The 24,288-nt window shown below is 38.5% G+C and overlaps 1 protein-coding gene across 5 annotated transcripts in view; it reads right to left on the bottom strand.

Annotated features, from left to right (window-relative positions):
• Window positions 1-24,288, bottom strand: part of prkd1 (protein kinase D1) — a 359,632-nt gene that overhangs the window by 186,060 nt on the left and 149,284 nt on the right. For 4 of the 5 annotated variants that reach the window (XR_010018301.1, XM_063050558.1, XM_063050565.1 and 1 more), the window contains exon 3: window positions 6,270-6,401. Coding sequence is in view for 4 of the 5 variants with exons in the window: in XM_063050558.1 (XP_062906628.1) it covers window positions 6,270-6,401 (132 nt within the window). In the remaining variant the exon portion in view is untranslated. Of the gene's footprint in view, window positions 1-6,269; window positions 6,402-9,739; window positions 9,809-24,288 lie in introns of all 5 variants that reach the window. The other variant, XM_063050585.1, reaches the window with a different exon arrangement.

Here is a 24,288-nt window from a genome sequence, read left to right as displayed (position 1 = left end):
TGATCAGTATTGAACAGAATTAATAGGTGGAGGATTGGTAGGCGAAATTTTAACTCTTTTGGATTGGTGTGGAGTGACGGAGATTCCAGAAATGATGAAACTTCTGACCGAGACAACTTATCCGAGCCCACCCAGGCTACTACCAGGTCTCCATCCATCACAAACAGGTGAATAATCCACTCTCAAGAGGGTGGTCAGGAGTGACGATGTTTAAGTTAAACTCCAAACTCAGAAAACAGCAACTAAAGGGACCAAAAACCACAGGATCCACCAATTCAGTACTTTTACAGTACAGCTTGAGGGCCAGTGAGTATTCCAACCGATCTCACCATTCTCTTTGCCTGGACCCCTATTTTAAGACACAGTGGTAGCTTCTCTGAGAGACCGTCAAATTTTCAGCGAATGGACCTCCAGAATAAATGCTGTACAGCATTCAAGATTCAAGTGGAGAAGTTACAGGAGTTATTAAAAGAAAGGGAGAGCTTGGTCAATAGCATCTTATTGGAGATTACTACATTAGAGTAGTTGAGGAATGGGAGGAAAATATGAAACCAGATGGAGCAACACCTGTTCAATTTTTTCCATAAAAACTGTGAATAAGGAAACAATGATCTTTAAAATCTTTAAACCAATACAGAAATGAAAGTGACAACTTTAATTCTCCATCCTATTCCTAATCTGATTCCTCCCCTTATGACCTCCTGCACTATTATAACAAGATCCAAAGCAAGTTTGAAGAACAGCACTTGACTGATACATTACAGCCTTCTGAAATTGATATTGATAAAGGTAAATTGATTTATGTTACAGATGTAGTCCTTTTTGCTTTAAGTTTTTTTTTCTGTGAAACAGTCCGGCCCACTTGACATGCACAACATCCCTGCATTTCTCAACATTGCATATTCCTTTACACTATCATCTGTAATGGTCAATTACAATCAAGGTGGTGCCAAGCCGTGGTTGCTGTTGTGATTGTGGCTCATACTGAGCTGATAAAAATAGTTCTGGGGACAGAGAGTGGAGTTAGGCATCTGGTTAGGGTTGGGGTTGGGGTCAGATTAGGGTTTAAGGACAGGGACTTGGAGGAGTTAGAGGTGAGGCCCCTACTCCATGTTTAAAGTCTAATGATGTTGACATGGGAACGAAGAACATCTGGAGTCTTGGCCTTCGCTCTGAGCTTGAAGGCCAAGGATATGGACAGGTGATAAGGAACATTTGTGGAATTTGGGCTGTGACAGGCCTGCGAGTCCCAGGATTGGATGCCTATGTGAGCAGGAGGCACGAAGAGGAACAAGGGCTGGTGAGTTGGCGAGCCCAGAGTTCGAGCCTGGAGCTCAGGGTCTTGTCATTGGCTAGTCCAGGGGTCAATACTGAAGTTTGAAGCCCAAAGGTCAATCAGAATGTCAGAATTCGACATCCAATGTCCAAAGTCTAGAGAGCGAAGGTTGGAGACTGGAGAAATGGGCTTGTCCTGGAGTTGGAGATCTGTCTGTTTGTGAAGGTGGGTAAGTATGTTGGGAAGGTGGTAGGAAGGAAGGGGCTTGTTTTGTATTGTTGTTTTGTTGCTTGTTGTGTTCTGTGTTGTTCTGCCAAGCATTGTGGGCATGATGTGTTGGAACCGGAATGTGTGACGACACTGCAAGCTGCCCTCATCACATCCTCAGGTGTGTTAGTTGTTAACAAAAATGACAAATTTCACTGCATATTTACATGTAAATTTAATAAATAAATCCAAAAAAGAAAGTGTCGTCATTGGAGAGGGTCCAAAGAGATCGACGAGATTGATCACAGGAATGAAAGGATTAACAAATGATGAGCATTTGATGCCTCTGGTACTCACTGGAGTTTAAAGATCGGAGGGAAAGAACTCATCGAAACCTATCAAATATTAAAAAGGCCTAGATAGAGAAGATGTGGAGAGGATGTTTTCCATGGTGGAGAAATCTAGGACCAGAGGGCATAGCCTCAGAATAGAAGCATGTCCCTTTAAAACAGAGATAAGGAGGAATTTCTTTAGCTAGAGGGTGGTGAATCTGTGGAAGTCATCACCACAGACAGCTGTGAAAACCAAGTCATTGGGTATATTTAAAGCAGAGGTTGATAGCTTCTTGATCAGTAAGGGTGTCAAAGGAAATGGGAAGAAGGAAGGAGAATGAGGTCGAGAGGGATAATAAATCAGCCGTGATGCAATGGCAGAGCAGACTCAATGACTAATTTTGTTCCTATGTCTTGAGGTTTAATGAACTTAACTGCTGCCATTAACTCTTTAACTACAATTTATCTCTACAGAACCTCCGGCTTCATCAATCATTGAGATTCACTTAGTTCTACTTTCTCTGCAACACAAAACAAACTTATTTTTCCTCTCTTTCTCAGTTCTGATGAAGGGTCTTCAACTCAACACATTAACTTGATTTCATTTTCCACAGATACCACTATACCTGCTGAGTGTTTCCAACATTTTCTGTTATTATTTCAATTGGAATTTGGTTTAATGGCCTTGAATAGGCAGGAGTTAAAGTCCCCAACAACTCCATTGTTTTTAGATGCGTTTATCCCTTTTCAGTACTTAACTAATTCCTTATTAAACTATGTTCATAGTCCAAATTTTGTAAATTACTCAAGGTCAAAGGCAAAGGAGCTGAAACTGTACTATAATCAGTGTAGTCTGTCAAATCTGACAGATATTGCTGTTCTCCTCTCTGTGGCACAAACACGGCTTCTCAGTTTTAAAGGAATGCTTGATATAAAGTACTTGAATATAGCATTTAAAACCTGTCATCTATTTTCAAAAAATAATTTTGAAAACCCATCACATATGATTAGTAGAGACTGAATGGTGGCATTGTACCCATTGGAGCTAATTAGATGTTATCCCAGAAAATTGTACATACTGTTCATGCTTAAACAGCAGAATATAATTTTAATCAATAGTCACAGCATGACAAAAATTGAAGTCTAACCCTATGCTTTTGGAAAAGGCTGAGGCCTTTGTGTAATTTTTTTTAACAAAAGTGTTCAAAGACATGGATGACACTTCAATGGATAAATGTAATCACTGCATTGTGAATTATGTCATTGTTGATAGTGTTATTCTGCTTAACATTTTTGTACATTACACACCAATTATTGAGGAAAGATGGCAGAAAAGTTTGCAAAAATTACTGAGCAAATCAATGATTCATTAATAATGTGATAAAATGTTGATGAAGGCTTTTAGTTTTATAAATATTTACATTGGATGTTCTATGCTACATGCTGACATACTGGTATTATTTTGATAAAAGCATGAAATAGGTGAGCAAGGATAACACGTAAAGCAATTGTACGTGGACAAGACATTATATTACATAACAGTTATCTCAGTTTCATTAGAACATGTAAATATCAGATTACTTTAAGGCAATTAGCAGAAGTCTAAAATAAATTTCTAATTCAAAATGTTGCACTTATAAAAGTAACTGAGAACCCTGATTTAGTTTATAGCTAAAATATAATCTTTAAAATCTGAAATTACCATTGTTCCTCAAAATTTATACATTAGATTAAAGTTTAAATTCATTTTACAGAAACTAGGTTTTTATTCCTTCCTGTCACTATTGCATTAAGTTTGTGATATTCAGAAGCGGACTTGATTATTCCTCTCAAGTTACAATCCAGCTTCCCTCTATCAGCTCATTCCATGCTCTCACAGTAATACCATGCTGCTACAAACTTGATTCCAGCATTCTGTGTGTGTTGCTAGATTCTCACCACTCTGCAACTGTTTAAAATGCTTAATAACATACGCTTAAGAAGTCAGAAAGTCTGATAATGCTATTTGTGCATGCCAATCAGAAATGCCATGACTGCAATCATTCCAGATTTATGGCATCCTGTTTCTCTGGTTTGATTCTCGATTCCGATTTGAAACGGGTTTGAAAGAGAAAATAAAATCAGCTGTGAGGAGAGCAGACATGATGGACTGAATAGCCAATTTCTACTTGTGTATCTTATGTTCTTCTGGTTTTGTCAGTCAGTGTTCCAGGGTGCAAATAACAAAGGGAAAGTGTTCTTTATAACTATGATCTCAATTGTCCAAGACATGCTGCAGCACTTCATTTTATAAATAATATACAAACCAGATAATGTTTTGAGAAAATAAGTAACTTGTTTTGGGGTACTATTTTTGTCTACTGCTTTTACATGGTCTTTTAAAGATTTTTCTCAATAACTAAACATTGAAACATTCAAAATAATGTTTTAGTTCAAAAATTTATCTTTCAAAGTACAAATTTGAAAGCAATAATTAAATTTTAGCAGCAAAATTGTTTTCCTCATGTACTAACTTCAACGGCATTTTCTTTGGTGGCCTAAGTATCTCCCAAGATATTTGCTTTACATTTTCTATTCTTACCAAATGAGGTGGCTTAGTTTTCTGAAGTTGATCTGCATTCTGGGTATCTGCCCTGTAGATCAGTTCCTACAAAGTTCGTAGCTTTCATGTTAACTTATATTTTATTGGAAGTTACATCCTCATCTTGTAACACAATCTATTTAGTTGTTCTTCAAAATTAAGAAAAGCCAAAAGAATATTTTCAGAACTATGTAATTTATAATTTAAATTTATTTAGCTATTTTATTATATGAAGTTTCAAAACATGAACATATGTACCAATTACATTAGCTCATGATTGTATTACTCCATAGTTCATACGCACAATTTTTCTAAACTTTGAGGGAAAAATAAACTCTGAAGTGTATTTATTTCCTCTTTTTATTTGGAATCTTTTCAGAAAACAAATCAGTTTAATTTTGATAAAAACAGAAAGACAAAATGTTATTTAATTAGTTCTTCTATTTTTTAGATAAATGCAAAATAGAGGTTCTTAATTTACTGATGCCCTAAAAATACACAGAGGAAACAAAAGAGAATCAGCTGAGATATACAGATATAAAGAGTCAATCTTAAAAGCTAATCAAACATTCATAACTTGATTTTTGCCAGACAACACTTTGTAAGTTACATACCACAGCTGCCAAACCAGAGTTGTTTCACCCTGCAGCACACTTAAGTCACTCAAGATACCAGAGATTAACCGATAAGCAAAGCCTCTGTTCTAACCCCTTTCGAAAAGTATCAGAACCCCAATGTATGCTGCCAATAATTAAGGCCTGTGTTCTATAACAAGCCTAAAGCCTAAAATTAACTTCAGTGTTGCTAATTCCTGCTGCTCTTGACATTAATGCTGAATATTAAATAAGTAACCATGCACTTGGCATCTTCCATTCCATCTTGCCACACTTATTCATAGCATTGAAGCTGGTTTAGTCAGATATACAACACAGACAGCTGAAGAAATACAAGGCAACTCATTTATAGTATTGAAAGAATAATGTACCAGAATTCAATGCCATTTAATGACAATGGTGTTCATCTTTTTCTTCAACTTGCCCACCACAGAAGATTTGCTAATATGTGAAAAGGCTCTCAAACATCAAACCCAAGACTGAATTGTCAGTTGTAGGTGGCATTTTCAATAGAACTCTTTCTGTAAAGATAAAAAGCTGCCTGAAGGAACAAAATGTCTGTGCCTGTAGGAACTGTAAAGATGTTAAATGAATCAGAGGAAAAGAACATAATACAATCTCAATCATATTTTCTTGGTTCCCTGCTTAGCAGACATTCAAAGGTGTGGTATGCACTGGCTGAGGTCTTACTCACTTCACACAGTCCTCTCAAATAAGAGTTTACCAGAGTCAGAGTCTTTCAGGCAAGTGAACTTTTTTCCACCAGGCCAGTGCATAGTATATGGGAGAAGGAATGCATACTGACCAGTTTTCAGCCTCACAAAGGGAAGCCAAAGCTGGGGGAGACCTTTTTGCTCATGCTTCAAAACAAGGATCATGCCATAGGTGGATCTTCACCTTGCAAATCTCACAATAGTTGTAAGATGTGAGATAAAACTGCACACAGATTCTGGTAAGAAATAAATTCACCCTGCATTTGGTGAGGCATGATTGGGTGGGTTGGAAGCTGATTCCTTGGGTGAAAATGTAGAAGCTCCAGTCAAATTATTTGAAAAAAGGCTAAAGATTGATATCACACTACAAGAGTTTGATTCAATGTGATGGAGATGAAAATAAAGGTAGTACATTTGAGTTTGTATATTTTGTAGTACATTCGTTAGTTTGTTGCTGCATTGCTTTGGATATCTTTCTGGGAAAGCCAGTTTTTGAAAAAAAAATGAATGAAATTAGATACTTATATATCTTAAAATATAGATTACCTTCGCACTTGAGACCCTGTCGTACTAATCCCCACAGCATCTCTCCACAGTGATCACAGAATGCAGGAGCTCTGTAGGAATGGACAAACAATGCATGCGGTCGAATTTGGAAATCTTCAAACGTTGCCGCAGCTGCGTAAAGAAGAAAAATTTAAACATCATGCAATTAGAACTGCAGTTGTTTATTAAACATTAATTTATCGATGGTGTTTATTTCACAAAGGCTTCAGAACTATTTCCTATATCCACTGGTGTCAAAAACACAAAGGATGATAGGATTTTGTTTTTTTCCTAATTTAACGAACACCTTTATTGAATCACAAGTGGAATTAGTTAAACTGATGTGCGATATCAGTAAATAAGTCATTTGGGTTACTGCCTCTGTTGAAATAGGCAGAAAAAGACTTCTGATACTGATTATTCAGAGACAGTAAGTGGATTAACAGAGGACAGAGTGAAGCATACAGAGTGATTTCCATGGTAATGGACAAAGGATAGTGACTTGCAGTGGTGGTGGACACAGCAGCTACTTTGACTTCAATGGTGAAAAAACTTCTTGAGCTTTTCAGAGCTGCATTCATCAGGCACTTAAAGAGTATTTCCCTGAGTTCTGACTTGTGGGTTGCACATGATTGTACACGGTGAAAAGTACTTGGGAGGTCAGGAAGTAAGCCATTCACCACAGAGCATCCAGCTTTTGACTCATTCTAGAAACCATAATATTACTGCGATTAGATCAGTTGAGTTAATCAACCTTAGTACCATTCCATGATAATATTCTGCTACATTTTATTACAAATAAAATAACAATATAAATAACAAAATTGTATGAAACAAGAAGAGATATGTAATTTTGAAATCGAGGCTTAATATGTCTGTACAACCTGGTCTAATTCCATTAAGTCTATTTCATCCACATACCTTAATCATTGTGCAATGCTACAGAAGATCCGCTAACATTTAGAATACATAAATAAAAACTGTTAGTACAGTCAGGTTTATGGTTACTTATTGCCCCATCCTGTCGGTGTATTTTTGCTTCAACTAAAATTGATGCTGGATAACTTTTTTCTGTACAGGAAAAAAGAAGCAAAGGCAAAATATTCTCCAACAACACATCGCATCTTCTTCTAGAGCCATACATACTCTCATACACTTGACCCCTAAAATGCTATCTCCCAAGTGAAATACTTTAGCCGCTGAGGGAAAAAAATGATGAATCGTGTGAACATAACAAAATGTTGACGTTTATCTGTCAAAGGTTCTTTGATCAGATTTCAAAAGAATATCTTCATCTTTCAGCCACGGGGATAAGTAAAGGTTAATATAATTCATAATTAAAGGAAATTGATTTAACATATTTAGCAATAGCTATGTGCATTTATTGTTGAAGTGGCTAATGTGTAGAATACCCTCGACCAGCCATTTCGCAGGATGATTGGCATTTAGTTCTTCTGATCATATTCCTCGAGGTACGTGGATGGTAGGGGAATAGAGGGCTATGGTCCTGGTGCAAATCAATGGAGTAGGCAATTTAAATGGCTTGGCATAGACTAGAAGGGCTGAAGGGCCTATATCCATGCTGTACTTTTCTATGACTCTAAATATTTTACAGTGATTTGTAACATGCTTTATTTTGCAAAAGAAAGGAGGTATTCAGTGTAGACTACTTTATTTGAATTATGGCATGCAGACATTTGAAAGGAAGATACTAGATAAAAAAACACGTGTTGTCTCAGAGGGCTCTACTTTGTAACATTAAAAGACTGTAACTTTTTCAAAATTCATTTTTTTCTAAATGGATTCGCCAATAATAACACAAAAATTCCACAACAACGTTTTAGTCAGTTATGTTGTTAGTTCACTGACATTTGTGTTTATTCTTTTCCTTCTCAAAATTAGTGGTGGGAAAGGTAGGTTCTGGGTGTGGCATGACAGAGCTTTAGGTATACTGGTCATCTCTGCTCTGGCACATCATCATAATATAATGCTGAAGTAGTGTTGTATCACCTCCCCAGACACACATTACCATCCCTAACCAGAGCAACCCTATTTGCTTCGCACAGTAATGTGTGAACAGTAGCATTAGTACTCCAGTGGAGCATGACTGGTGTTACATCATAAACAACATCCCCTCCTTCGTAAGGTTCAATTGTAGTTAGGGTCAAATGTCAAAACTGGTCACTCATGCTACAGTATCTCACCCATCCCCCATGTATTTAAAATTAATCACTTTAATACCATAAAGGTGTGATTGCATCTTGGTTAAGCTAGTATTCCCACACTCTGGGTGGCGGGGTGGAGATATGTCTCTACGAAAGGACATGCAAGGCGCTCCTTCCCTCTGCTAGCCTGCAGGTCACCACGGAACAAGGTGTAGCACCTGCTTAGCCCCTGAACAGGGTCATGTGAAGCTAGGGGAGCAAGTGGTAGATGGTCATATGAGCAGCTGGTGCAGGCAGATAATCTCTGAAGACTATTGACAATGGCTGGGATCATCTGTCTTGTAAAGACATTGCCCAGAAGAAGTCAATGGAAAACCAATTCTGTAGAAAATTTTGCCAAAAACAATGATGGATATGGAAAGACCATGATCGCCTACGTCATAGACACGGCACATAATGAACAAACGAACAAATCCTACACTATGTTCTCTTTGGGACTACAGCCAGCAGAAACTGAAAATACTGCCAGCCATTTTCACCCAAAGGTCAATAATAGGCTAGTCCAAAGGAAATGAATGAAAGTGTCATATGTTGCCAATATCCAGGAAACAATTAGTAAATTATCTCAAGGAGTTTCTTTAACATCTATGGTGCTACATTTCTGAGATGCTGTTTCAAGTAAGTTTTTCACTGCACTTGTGCCTACATGTACTTGTACATATGACAATAAGTTCAACTTCAACTTTAAGGTATAGACTGCGTAACACCAGTACATCAGCAAACTACCAGGATTACATATATGGCCACTGTGGACAGATTCATAGCCGGCTGTCTCTACTCACAGACAACTACCAGAAATTCTCATTTTCAGCAATAATGTATATAGAAATAATGGCATAATTAATGAAGGTTGCTAGGAATGGGAATGCAGAGCATTGGAGGATAACTGATGACCAGTAACTTGTTCAATATAGTTTGATATCTTATTTCAACCTTCTTCTATTGAACTAATTTTCTTCCTTAAATATTTATCTTGATCAACATTAATTTGGTCACATTTACATACAAGTGTTAGAAATCTATGACATAATAGCATGACTGAGTGGGTGCAATAGACTGAGCACATGGAACAGCAGCAACCAGAAGCCATATTTCAGATTATCACCAATGAGAAGCAGCAAATCAACATGCAGAGTTTCAGAAGCTGGAAAGAAAAATTAAAGAACAGGAACAAAAAGATGTTAAGATGTGGATACTTAATGTCACGTGCTGATGAGAAAAGAAATAGAAAGGAAGTCGAGTTACCTGGCTGGAGTGAAGACAATAATGGTCCAGGACTGTGGGCTTCAGATTCCTGAGGTACTGGGATCAGTTCTGGAGCAAGAAGAACAGTGCAAGCTAAATGGGGTACATACTTCTAAACAGAGTTGGGGCTAACTTCCCCACACAGAGAGTAACAAGAGCTGTGGAGGTGAGTTTAAAAGATATCAGCAAAGTGAAAACACCACGTGAATACAAGAGTGGGAGAGTCACATTGAAAGAATAAATTAGAAAGAACAACAAACAGGGATGAAAAAAGCAATTGATCAATTTGCTGTTGCAATGCATACAGAATATGTCACTGCAATGAGTATTACAAGTTGACAAGTTACAGATGCAGGCTGCCAGAATGAACATAAGACAGTAGCTGCATTGGTGATCTGTCCCACAGCAAAGGGAAAGAGTGTAGAATTCCTCAAATCTATACAGAATATGTTTCATGCACTTATTACGCCTTGACCGGTAACATGCAGAAAAAAAGGTATGGTTCCAACAAAAGTGTGTAATACCTTTTCTGCAAATGTGCAAAATGAACAAGGCTATTCGTGATTTGATAAAACAGGGTAGTCAATAGGCCACTTAGAATAATATTTGAAGTTCAACAAGATTGTTGTTAGAATGTAATCACATATAGTAAAAGCTTGCTTTGTAACAGCAATAGGTTGCTCCTTCAACATCTACACTCCTACACCAGTTTCACTGTAACTGCTTTTGCTGACACCAACCAGGAGCCAGAGCCAACTGTATCCAATACTGTAAGAAATGGTATTGTAGCAGTTTACCTTGGAAAAAGAGGACACTGCCATTGTCACAGTGTTGCAGTATTGCAGCGTTACTAGAAGTTACTTAAGATTTGGAAATGTGCTGTTAGCTCTTTGTAGCACAGACAGGGTACCTGCAAAGTACTTTGATATTCAAGTACTTTGCAATTAAGCTCACAATCAATTAATGAAACACATGTAATTAGTTGGTAATTTCTATTTGAATTTATTCCTTAATTGTTCTTCATTTGACAACCAACTGGTCTGCTGCTCAGACTTGCCACCCAGCACATGCACACGTGTGATTCAGACAGAGGAGGTGGGTTGGGCTGACACTCAATCCTCAAGAGCGATCCCATGAAATGGAGCCAGCTCAAGCTGTCAACAGACTTCAGGTAGCATCTACTAAAGTTCTCACTCCCTAGAGCAGCACCTCGCAGTCAGTGGAGAGCGGAAATATTTTTAAACACCTCTAATAATCAGATAAAGAAAAATAAACAGACCACTTCTGCACACTTTAACTTATTATTCCACATAAATGGAGTCATATACTTATGCCAGCCATGGGTGGATTAAGAGCATTGGCAGTAGGTATGAAGTGTATTTTCATAAAAGAAGGCACAGTTCATCAAATATAAAGGCACCATTCAACAGCTCATTGCATTGCAGCTTCATGGGGAGAATTGTTCAGCTGGCCTGGTCTGAGATTCTGAATCTAGAAAGTGAATAAAATCACAACATTACAACTAATACCACCTTTTCCAGTTCTATACTGATGACAAAGCTTCTTCCCATTCAATATACTCTACTGATATGGTATCCCATTGTATTTGATAGCCACTAAATCCCACAGTCCATGACTTTCACAGCGCTTCCTGACAACTGTCATCTTGGGAATTAAATCCATGGATCATAGAAATGAATGCACATGAGTCTCACCAAACAGATTTTCACTGGTCACACCATACTGTGCCCTCTCAAGGGCTGAACCCTCTATGTAATCCAGGATATCAAGAACAACTCAAATCTCTTTGTATCCACCGTAAACCAAATCCTTCTCCTACAACCGTGACCTTCACAAAATGAGTGGGTGCCATCAGCTATCCACATGGAAACACTGGCCTTCAAGCTGCCTCCTGCCTAGCTCCTGAATCTGCACCTTCTGAATTAGACCCTATTCTTTTCGATATCATTCATGTTTCACTTTCCTTTTTAAGATTACCCAAGATGTTCAAAGCGGCCATCCTCACACCACACTCTTTCCAATTGGTCCCCAACAACAGACCACAAGCTCTCTCCAACACTTAAACTTGCAGAGCGATTAAGACCCCTCTGTTATTCTTTAAGCATTCTTCAACAGCACTGAGGATTCTGTGGTAAAGACTTGGTCACTTTGTTGATATAATCACCCCTGCCCACTCTCTTCTCCTTCATGTTCCCCCACTGAGTACATCAGCACTGTGTAGTTTCATTCTCCTATGCCATTACAATACCACAATCCCCTCAATTACTTATGTGCTTCTATGACTCATTTTTTTATTATTTATATGTTGTTCCTCAGCAATAATATAAGACCATAAGATATAGGTGTAGATTTAGGCCATTTGGCCAATCGAGTCTGCTCCGCCATTTCATCATGGCTGATCCAATTTATCTCTCAGCCCCAATCTCCTACCTTCTTCCTGTATCCCTTCATACTCTGACCAATCAAGTATCTATCAAGCTCTGCAAGGATGAAGTTATCTCCCACTTGTATACAAGTGAAACCCAATTATGTCTCTTCACCATAGGTGGTTTTATGTTTCTATGTTTCACATTATAGTCTGGGTGAAATGAAATCATCAAGCTAAATATCAACAAAAAAAAGCCACCATATGGATAGTCCTGCTGCATCAGTCTTTCAAGTTGTTGTCTCAAATGAAATTCTGGCATGCACCCCTTTGATCTGTTCATCCTATCTCACCTCCAGCTCATGGCCAAGATGTTTCATCTTTGAAACATCACTGTAGGAGCCCATTCTTACACTGAAATAGTGAATATAATTCACCTTCTGTGTTCCATGAATGCATGAGATCATTTGTCTCAGAAGATATCTTTACCTTATAACTGCTCTTGCATTCAAAAACTCCGTTATATGTAAGCTAAAGCCATATAATTTGTTATATATGATTTTGATAATTGAGATATTTTGATTTGATATTTGGACAGGGCTGACTGTTATGTGCTCCTACCATTATGTACATTTTTGGTAGTTTCATGACATATAAAAATCGTTATTATCTGCGTGATGGAAAATAAAAGACAAAATGTACTCAATATGTTTTACACAGTTTTCTGTTCTTCAGATTGATATTCCCTTCTTTTGAATCTGCCTAATGATGTGGGGAGACAGCAAATGTTTATATGTGTATGCCAGTTAAAATATAACACCTCAAAGAAAATGCTCAGCACTTATAAAGACTTTTATCTTGTATGTTTAGTGTAAATGGAGTAAGCTCTTTGTTGATGAAAGCAGTCAATACTGTTGAAAACAGATGTGTTGATGTGCATGGAAAGTGGATATACTGGAAAATACAAGAGTTTTTATGTTTTTTTTTGAATGATTGAGCAAATACAATAGCAGCCATGAAATGTGATGTATTCAGATCCACATGGCATCAGCAGTTATCTTGAAACAAGACCATCATATGATCATCTAAAACATCAGATTCATTTGCAGAGCTATACGTTACATAAAGGAAGCAAGTTATTTAATGTACATAATATTCAAATTACAGTATATTAATATAAACTTGAACTATACAATAGTTCTAATGTTTTTTTCCAATAGTGGAAAATGTTATTTATTTCTCTTATATTCTTACATTAGATTTATATACATAATAAAAAACACCAGTTCATTTGACATCTGCTTTTTTTTATTAAGGATTACCATGATTAATGCACAGCAGGCATAATAGGTTCAGTACTTCGCCAAGAATCTGCACAATTCTACAATTTACAGTCTAATCACTTACCTAATTAATTTTTGCAAGTTGAATTATTAATTAAATAATTTTACATGAATGATTTTAATTCCCAAATAGATTGTAGCACAAAAAATAAATTAGCTAATTTCCTCTGCAAGATGTACAAACAGCAAAACAAATTTGTAATTTGAATTGCATTTTTGCATTTCTAGGTTACTACTCTACAAATAAAAGAGTTGGTGTTAGCAAACAAATAAACTCCATATGAAATCACTAAGCATACTTTATCAATGAACTGCAGAAGTGATTTTATTTCAACTGTTTTCAAACTTCTCCCAACCAAACGCTAGGCACTACATAAGTACGTTTATAGTTATTATAAGCAGTACTTTAAAGTAAAATTTAATTCATCTGGAACTGAGCAAATAAATACAATATGATGCCAATCGTCTACTTCTTAATGCATAATTAAGCCATAACGGAATCCTATGCTGATTTAATCGCAAAGGTAGCAGACAGATTAGTGTGACCAAGGGAGGACTATTTATTAATGAAAAAATATACAAGTTAGAATATTATTAGGGCTTCTGTTAGCAAACTGCAGCTACCATATGAAAGTAACATCTTATATTAAATGCAGCAATACATTAACTTCATAGGAGTCTTTCATTGCCAAAGATGTTCAGTATAATCCACTTCAGTCACTAGATGTCAGTATGGTAGGTTTTAATACATATGATAAACAAAAGATAGATTGAAAGCAAAATTGCTTATTTGAAGTTCAAAGTAAACTTATTATCAAAGTACAAATATGTCACCATATACAACCCCGAGATTTCTTTTCTAGAGGGTATACACAGTAAATCCGAGAAACACAGCAGAATCAATGGAAGACCACACCCAGAAAAACTGACATGCAGAAGATCAACTGTGCAAAGGCAAACCAGACAGGAATATATAGATAGATAGACAGACAGACAGACAAACAAACAAATAGATAGATAGATAGATAGATAGATAAATAAATAAATAAATAAATAAGCAAGCAAGCAAGCAAAAAATATCACAAAAATGAGATGAAGCATTCTTGAAAGTGAGTCCATCGGTTGTGGAAACGATTCAGTGATAGGGCAGTGAAGTTAAGTGAAGTTATCCTCTCTGGTTCAAGAGCCTGATAGTTGAGGGGTAATAACTGTTCCTGAAACTGTTGGTGTGGTCCTGAGACCTCTATCCCTTCTTCCTGATGGCAGCAGTGAGAAGAGAGCATGGCTTGGGCGGTGAGGGCTCTTGAGGATGGATGCTGTTTTTTTGTGATAGCGCTCATTTAGATGTGCTCAATGATGAGGAGGGCTTTACTCGTAATAGACTGGGCCATATCCACTACTGTTTGTAGGGTTTTCCATTCAAGGCATTGGTGTTTCCAGATCAGGCTGTGATGCAGCCAGTCAATATAATCTCCACCACACATCCATAGAAGTCTGTCAAAGTTTTAGATGTCATGCCAAATCTACACAAACTTCTAAGGAAGTAGAGGCAAGGTCATGCTTTCTTCATAATTGCATTTACATAATTCCTCACCCAACAGAATATGTTTCAAATAACAAAAGGGTTTGTGCAGAAATCAGATGTCTTTATTATGTCTTAAAAATGTAACAAGCATTGGGGAATTTTAAATTTGTTTTCACTTGCATCATTCCTATTCATATTGACATACAAATTATTTTTATGACTCCCTTTATTAGTACATACCACCATTTTAAAGAAGAACATTAACCAAAGAAAAATACCTCAGAAAAGTAGCGAGGAGGGCATTAAAAATCTTAAATAAAACAATATATATTTTAAACAGATACTTTTATTTCTTGTTTAAGTTTCATTCACTGTGACAGTTCTTTTAATACTATGATGCTTCAGGAACTCAAAACAGAGAATATGGCTCAGATCTGCAAAAATTCCCAAGGTAGATCAACAACAATGTGCGAATCATTTTTCAAAATAGTTGGAACTGGTGAAACTCATATCAATACATTCAAACATTAATGGCAGCACCATCCCTGAGGAAAATTAATTTGAGTAATTAATGTTGCTATCTGATGTGGACTTGAGAACATAAGAGCTGGCTGATAGCACCTCCAATCTATTCTCATATTTCATAAGATTTCAGCCAAACCAAGATCTTAAAGTATGGTGCCAAAAAATTGATCCCAGTACTCCAGCTGAGATCAACCAATGATTTCTAATGGTTGACTATAACATCCTTGTTTGGACTCTGCAATTATCTTTATAAGTCAAAGATCCTGTATGCTTCCTTAACTAATTTATCCACTTGCTCTGTAAGCTTCAAAGCATTTGCACATTTAGAACCTCCAATCAAAGTACTTTTGTACCACTTTTAAGGATCTACCATTTGGTTTCCATTGCCTCCTCCTCACATTTCTTTCTCTTTTCAGGAAGCATAATTTCATAATACTCTACAAAAAGTGCATCTGCTATTTTTCACCAGTCTGTCCTTACTCTCCTGAGTCTAAAACAATTTTCCTCACTGTTTACAGCATTTCTACGCTTTGCACCACCTGCAGTCTTTGAAATTATGTTGTTTTCCTCCATACATAGATAATTATTTTCCTCATCCACCAATGTGCTCCTTGGAAACAATTTCCACTGGCAGGAGGCTTGGCAACCAGAAAAGAAAGATTTAAGGTAAATGGCAAGAAAACCCAGAGAAGAGACGACATTAGGTTGTTGTGCACAAGAATCGGGAAAGCAGATTCAATAGCAACCTACAAAAATGAAAGAGCAGTCAATAAACATTTAAATGGGAGAACAATTACACAGCTTTAAGAAAGCGCAATGAAGTCCAACAAATTTTATCACTGCAGAGACATTATGGGTTAAGTGGCCTCTTTCCACACTATAACTGAGAATGTAGATGAGAATATAGAAAATTAACGTAATTTACCTGAGTCAATATGACTTATTAGAAATCATTCATAAATAGCCCCGTAATAATAAACAGGTAATCTATTTTGGTAATATAAGCTGGGGTCTGCATAGGGCCAAAGGGATGAGGAATTATTTCCCTTCTTTTATCTTTATCCAGAGTACAGAGATGACTTAAACATCTTAATTTTAAAATGCTACTTCATTAATTGCAACACTCCAATTTGGACTAAGTGTCTGCCTAGAATTTTGTGTTTAATCCTTTGAAGGGAAACTTCAAGCTGGAACAGTGGTTCACAAAAAGGGCAGTATCGCCCCCTCAAGGGCAGCAGGACTTTCTAAGAGAGTGATACAGATAAAGGCAGTGGTGGGGAGGACACTCGGTAGCATGGGGAGAAGGTTAAGGATTACAGTATTACTTTAAGAAATGAATTACATATTGTAAGCATTTGATCCTCACTGTCTCATAATTGATTACAATGATCATGTAATCACTTCATCTCTTGCTAACCCACTATTCTCTTAGATTTTGCTCAAAGTGTTGAAAAATGTGACACTTCCGAATCTGGCATATCATGAGAAATCTGTACTGAAGAAATTGTGTTACTTCCGGGCCCTCTTGGTCACCTCTTTAAAAAACTCAAAACAAATTTTTGAAAAAATTCCTGCACACAAAGCCAAGCTGACTATCTCTAATCAGTCCTTGCTTTGCCGAATGCAAATTGAACTGTTCCTTAGAATATGATCCAATGCTATTCAATATGATCCCACTTTCATCTGGAGAATGAGGAGGTGATAGATAGGTGCTACAGGGAGATAGTCACACCTAAGTTGCAGAAGGCAGGTAGCTGGGTAAATGTCAGGAGAGGGAAAGAAACTAGGCAGATAGTGCAGAGCACCCCTATGGCTGCTTTCTTCAATAACGAGTATATTGCTTTGAATAGTGTTCAGAGGGATGATCTACCAGGGAAAAATTGCAGTAACCAGATCTCTGGCACTGTCTCTTTCTGTGACTCAGACGAGAACCGGGGGGCGGGTGCAGTGAAGAGGAGAGCAGTGGTGATGGAGTATTATTAAGATGGGGTAACTCAGATGGTATGTTCCTCCCAGGCGCCAGAATCAGGGAAATCTCTGATCAGCTCCATGGTATCCTGAAGGGGGAAGGTGAGCAGCTTGAAATTGTGATACAGATTGGTAGCAATGACACCGGTAGTAAAACGGATGATGTCCAGACGAGAGAATATAGGAAGCTGAAAATCAGGACTTCAAGAGTAGAAATCTCTGGATTGCTGCCTGTGCCACATGCCAGTGAGGATAAGAAGAGGATGATTTGGCAAATGAATGTGCGGCTGAGAAATTGGTGCAGGGAGCAGGGTTTCAGATTTCTGATTATGGGGTCTCTTCTGGGGGAAAGTATGACCTGTACAAAAAGGACGGGTTACACCTGAATTCGAGGGGATGCACAGCCGGGTTGAGAAGCGACAGATGGAGTTCGATCCAGAAAAGTGTGAAGTAATACCCTTTGAAAGGTTGGACTTGAAAGAAGAGTACAACTTAGTGACATGATTCTTAGCAATATACAGGAACAGAGGGATTTTGGGGTCTATATCCACAGATCCCCCAATGTAGCTGCACACATTGAAAGGGTGGTTAATGACATGTATGGCGTGTTAGCCTTCATTAGTCTGGGACTGAGTTCAGGATCAATGAGGTAAGGTTGCAGCTCTATAAAACTCTGGCCAGACTACACTCGGAGCATTTTGTTCAGTTCTGGTCACCTCATTACATGAAGGATGCAGAAGCTTTAGAGATGGTGCAGAGGAGATTTACAGAACATTGCTTAAATTAGAGAGCATTTGTTCTGACGATAGTTTGAGCGAGCTAGGGCTTTTCTCTTTGGAGAAAAAGATGACGAGAGGTAATGTGATAGAGGAACATAGGACGATAAAAGGCATAAGTACACTGGTCAGCCAGAGACTTTTACTTTGGGGTAGAAATGGTTAATACAAGAGGTCATCATTTTAAAGTGATTAGAGGAATAGGGGCATGTTGAAGTTAGTCTGTGGGTGTGGGTGCATGGCCAGGGATGGTGGTAAAGGCAGATACATTGTTTAAAAGATTCTTAGGTACGTGGATGAAAGAAAGATGGTGGGCTCTGTAGGAGGGAAGGATTAGAACACGGGCTCCCAACCTTGTTTATGCCATGGACCCCTACCATTAACGGACAGGTCCCTGGTCTCCAGGTTGAAAACCCTTGGATTAGAGTGACCTTGGAGAGGGTTAAAAGGTCAGCACTAATCATTGGCCAAAGGGTCTGTACTATGCTTACAGTTCTATGTTCTATGTTGTACACCTAGCTAGTATGACTTTGCAGGACTTCTTCACTCTTCTTGTCTGTGTTTTTAGAACCAATTTGAACAATGACCTGTGGCTGCTCTCCCTCCCCTTTCAGAATATCCTGCTCCCACTCAGAGACATCCATGAGAATGAACCAGGGGGGTAACGCACCATCCTGGAATCTTGTGCTTGATCACAGAAATCAAAGTTCAAAGTAAATTTATTATCGAAGTACATATGTCACTATATACAATACTAAGATTCATCTTTTTTTGCAGGCAATTACAGTAAACACAAGAAACATGATAATCAATAAAGACCACACCCAACAGTTCAGATGAACAACTACTGTGCAAAGAACTGCACAAATAAAAAAAAGAGAAAAATATTAGTAATAATAAATAAGTAAGCAATTAATGTCAAAAATATGAGATAAAGAGTCTCCGAAAGTGAGTCCAGTTCAGTGGGAACAGTCCCAGTTCAGTGATGAAATGCCTCTCCATGCCCCTGACATTGAGTCCCCTATCACTATTGCTCACCTAGATCTTTACTTTCCCTGTTGTACAACACAGCTGGTTGTGATACCACTGATCCTTGAGTGGCCACTTTTCCTTCAACAGTCTCCAAAACAGTACACTTGCTTGAGAGGAGTATAGAGACAGGGTCCCTGGAACTACCCTTCTGGTGGTCACCCATCTATCCGGCTGAACCTGTGATGTGGCCACCTTGTGCCTCCTGTACATTCCTCGGTGAGCCCAACCGATCCATATCGTGTGAGGGAGGGTACAGCTGGATACATTTCCTGCAAATGCAGTCGTCAGAAACATCTGGTTTCTGCCTGATCTCCCACACTTCATAGGTGGAGCATTCCAATCTCCACTGACTGACAGCTCCGCCTCTGAAATTAGTATTGTGCTGAAAGAAAGAACAAGGAAAGACCTCACATTGACATAATGTGTCTCATCGCTGTGCAGTGTCCCTGATAAAACCTTGCTCGTCAAAGCTTCTGCACTTAGACCTCAAGCATAGCCCTTCTACCTCGAAATAGCTTCTACTCTCAAAAATGACTTGGGGGACATATAATTGAAGCTGTCACATCAAGAGATGAAAATAGAGAAAGCTATATAGGGAACATAGAGAAATGAGGGAAAGCAAAAGACCTATTGACTGGCTCACAGCTATTTTCCCGGCAACAAAATGTAACAGCTTAAATTGTATAGAAAATTAACCTGAAAGCAAATAAGGAGGGAGGAGAAGATGGCGACGCGGCGCAGCGCGCACGGCCGTTCCGAATGAATATCGATATGTGTAACTAGGGGTGCCGTGCATCAATCCAGATTTAATGGGGACAGCCGTGAAAGCACAGAGGAACATCTGGAGCAACTTCTGAAATGCCCACTTCGCTGCCGCCGCAACTGTGCGATCGAGAATCTCCGGAGATGTAGGCCCCAAATCCTTGGCTTTGCGTATCGCCTGTTGCTGAGGCCGGGGTCAAAACGCTCGGTAGAGATGGTGCTCAGTGCATCGGTGTCGGGAGGTGGTCGGAGCCTCGGAGTTTTTCGGATGGACTTGGGTTGGACTGTGGTCGGATGCTTCTGGGATGCTGCATCGGCAAGTTGGCGGCGCTGGAGGTTTACCGTCTGCGTGAGATGATGGGACTTTGAGAGACCCAGAGGTTTCTACTATGCCATGGTCTGTTCTTATCAAATTATGGTATTGCTTTGCACTGTTGTAACTATACATTATAATTATGTGGTTTTTGTTAGTTTTTAAGTCGGTTTGTCATGTGTTTTCATGATATCATTCTGGAAATACATCTTTATCATTTCTTAATGCATGCATTACTAAATGAGAATAAAAGGGGACTGCGTGACCTCATAATCATAATCATCATAATATTGGGCCAGCCACGTGAAACATTGCACTATGTTTTGGTGCACAACAGGCTTGCCTCGAGCCGCAATGGTGAATCTCTGCAATATCACACTCAGTGGTTAGATCTGGAAGCCAGGAGAGGACGTTGAACGTTTGTTCATCATAATTGTTTTGTCTGGAGAAAGAATACGTAGAAAATGAATGAAAACAGAGAAAATACAAGAAAGATTGCTGGAACAATAAGACATAGAACAATACTGATACTGTATTAAAATATGAAATTAAACAGCAAATGCTGGAAATACTTAAGATAAATGTGGAGATTTAAAAAAATGAATTAACATGAATAACATTCAAAATGCTGGAGAAACTCAGCAGATCAGGCAGCAGCTATGGGGAAGAATAAACAGTCGACATTTCAGGTCAAGGTCCTTCATTAGTACCACAGAAAAGTCACACCTCGAAATGTCATCTGCTTATTCCTCTCCATGTTGCTGCCTGACTTGCGGAGTTCCTCCAGCATTTTGTATGTATTACTCTGAATATCCAGCATCTGCAGTTACGTTTGTCTTGTGTTTATGTAATTCAATTAACAGTGCAGATTGATGGCACAAACTGGAAAGGCTAGTTATCTGAAATAGTTCAATTTAGTCCCAAGGGTTCAATATGTCTGGTCAGAAGATCCTTGAGCCTTATTTTGGACTTCAAGAAAAACGCAAGAAGTAATAGTGAGCATGGGAGTGGGCTGATGAAATAAACGGGCTGGTCACCAGACTTCTGAGGTTCCTTGGGATCTGAACAAAGGCAATTTTTGTTTGCAAAATGGTCATCCAATCTGTTGTAGTGTGAAAGGTAAGTTCTATCTGTCAGTCGAAAGCCACTGCTGCCATGTTCGTTATTGATCGGCCTGTTTGAAGAACACTGCAGCATGGTTGTTTCCAGCACCACAGCACATGCTTCTGGCATCAAAGTACCACTAGCATATAAATGGAGCTCTCATGCTCTGGGCTCGCCAGAGACTGGGGATTGAACAAACAGTGCCACAGAAAGATTTGAAAGTGTGCTGCAGATAAAGGGCCCATGAGCACACTTACATGAGTATCTGTGTAACTCGAATGTTTCAGTGTTTGTCTTGGTTTTGTTGATAAATGGTTAAAAAATTACCCTTGAGGGGCTTTGGCCTGTGGCCCCTCCAAACCCCACCCCCCGTGGGATAGGATGAGGAAGAGGAACATGGGGTGGATAGCATAATGCTACCCGAAACAACAATGATTACAGAGTTTTCTGCAAAAGAACTGGTGGAACTAGGGATAGATATATTGTAGACAAAACCAGGGGATCCTCTATCCATGTGGCAATTGAGGATATGGGAGGCGGGGAGGTGCCAGAGTGATTTTATCTAATAGAGAAACGGCCACACTGGGGTGGGGGGGTGGGGGGTGGTGCTGTTTTCCCATCACCTGATAAATAACACATTGAAAATGCCATACACACAAAATGCTGGAGGACCTCAGCAGGTCAAGCAGTATCTATGGAAAAAAGCACAGTCGACATTTCGGGCCAAATCCCTACACAGAATGCCGCCCATTTCCCAAGGGGATACTAAATCTTTATGGGATCGAGTAACAATGGCAGTTTAAGTTAGGTACCTCTCTCTTCTCGAATGGTTATCAAGTACCAGAGCACAGTAGATGAAGGGCCTTTGCCAGTAGGCTTTGGTCAGAGATGTGTACAACGGCGGTGGTGATCCACCAGATGACCATAAACTGACTGCAACCATAGTGGGGTGAGATGCTTGCATAAAGCAGTACAGGTGCCTAATGGTTTGTTAATGGTTTAATCCTTAAGAGCAAGTTATTTTCTGAAATGATTTAAAGCAGAGGGGGTGATATTGGGGGGCGGTGGGAGTTTCTAAGGGGGAGATAAAGATAAAAGAGGTGCGCTTGGTCGCAAGAAGGCAGCTGAGGGATTACTGATTTAACAAGAAATGAATTACTTATTATAAATATTTGATCCTCAGTGCCTCATAGTTGATTACAATGATTATGTAATCACCTCATCTCTAGCTAACCCACATTTTCTTAGGCTTTGCTCGAAGCGTGAAATGTTTGTTTAAGAGCAATATGACAGTTCTATATTTGGCAAATCATGAGAAATCTGGACAGAGGCAATTGTGTTATTTCCGGGACCAACCCACACTTTATTGCCGTTCACTACTGTAGTACAGTATTAGCTCGTATGACTCCCATACTTTAATCACACAGTGACACAATTCCTATGAATTAGGGTATGGCATTCAATGGGGTAAAGTTGAAGAATCTGTCCTTTCAAATGGTCTTCACTACATTTCTATGGCCCATGGCTCAACTGAATTATTGGTGTCCCAGTTATGTACCTTCAAGCAGAGGCTCAGGTTTTGTCTGAGCTATGATGACATCATAACTTTCTGCTTTATCGATTACAGAACTTGAGGCTACACTTAAACAACAGGCGATTGACTGTGGTCATTAATTCATAATGAAAATGCAGAAGCAGTCCAAATGGAAAATAAGTGTAGATGGTATAGTGTGGAGTATCTGAAATAAGGGTTTATACCAGCACCAAGCAACCAACAGCAGCAAATGTGCCTGCTGTGTGAAATATTTTCTTTCAAATGAGGCAATGAAACCATCCGACACTTGGCTTATTTTCAGTCACTTTTTGAAAACTTTCAGAAATGGAAAACCCTTCAAAACATGTTTGCCAGCATTTCACACTGAAACAGTGATGATTTGTGTGCTTCATTCATTTCATTGCTCATCACTAAATCTGATGATATAATTGGAGAAGAACTGATTCTACCAGCAGTAACAGAGGTCCTGATATGGTTTTGCACAAGTTACCAAACCAAATAATTAAAGTGACTCTGGTCAGCATCATCACTGTTCAAAGACAAATAAATTAAATATCTGAGAAGGTAGAAGACACATTGTGCAACTGACTTTGAAAAACAGTTCAATGAGTCAACTTTGCCAGGTAACAAATCTTTGCTTCTTGGTTATGTTCACTTCATTAAAGATGGTTCAAGATTTGTTATTTGTAAAGGGACTAGAAACAGATACAAAGGGGAAGTCAATATTTCAGGTTGTTAAGCAATTTTTTTTTAAAACTAGAAGGGCATACTGCTTTCCAATATTCTTGCTTGTACAACAGATGGGGCACAGTAAACAATAGGATGCCACCTTGTGTTTATCAGTTTCTCGAAAAAAGCTGCAGCTAACATATTTACCATTCACTGTGTAATTCACAAACAACATCTTGTCACAAAAATCTTAATTGATTGGCTGCACAAATCATTAAATACTGTTATCACAGCGGTAAATAAAATTAAGTATCATTCTCTCAATTCTCGACTACTTAGAACATAGAACATAGAATAGTACAGCACAGTACAGGCCCTTCAGCCCACATTTGCTGTGTCGATTCTTTCAAGAGCTTTGTATTGAGAAGGATGAACAGTATGAACACTTGTTGTTGCATACAGAAATTAGATGACTCTCAAAACAGATTCTGAGATGCTTTTATGTGTTTTTGGAAAAAGTAATAACACTCTTTGAAGACTCTAATGTTTCATTCAATAATCAACTCAAGAATAGCTGGCATGTCATTGCTT

The sequence above is a fragment of the Mobula hypostoma genome, chromosome 1, assembly GCF_963921235.1.
Source record: "Mobula hypostoma chromosome 1, sMobHyp1.1, whole genome shotgun sequence".
NCBI lineage: Eukaryota > Metazoa > Chordata > Chondrichthyes > Myliobatiformes > Myliobatidae > Mobula > Mobula hypostoma.
This window is presented reverse-complemented; position numbering and strand designations above follow the sequence as displayed.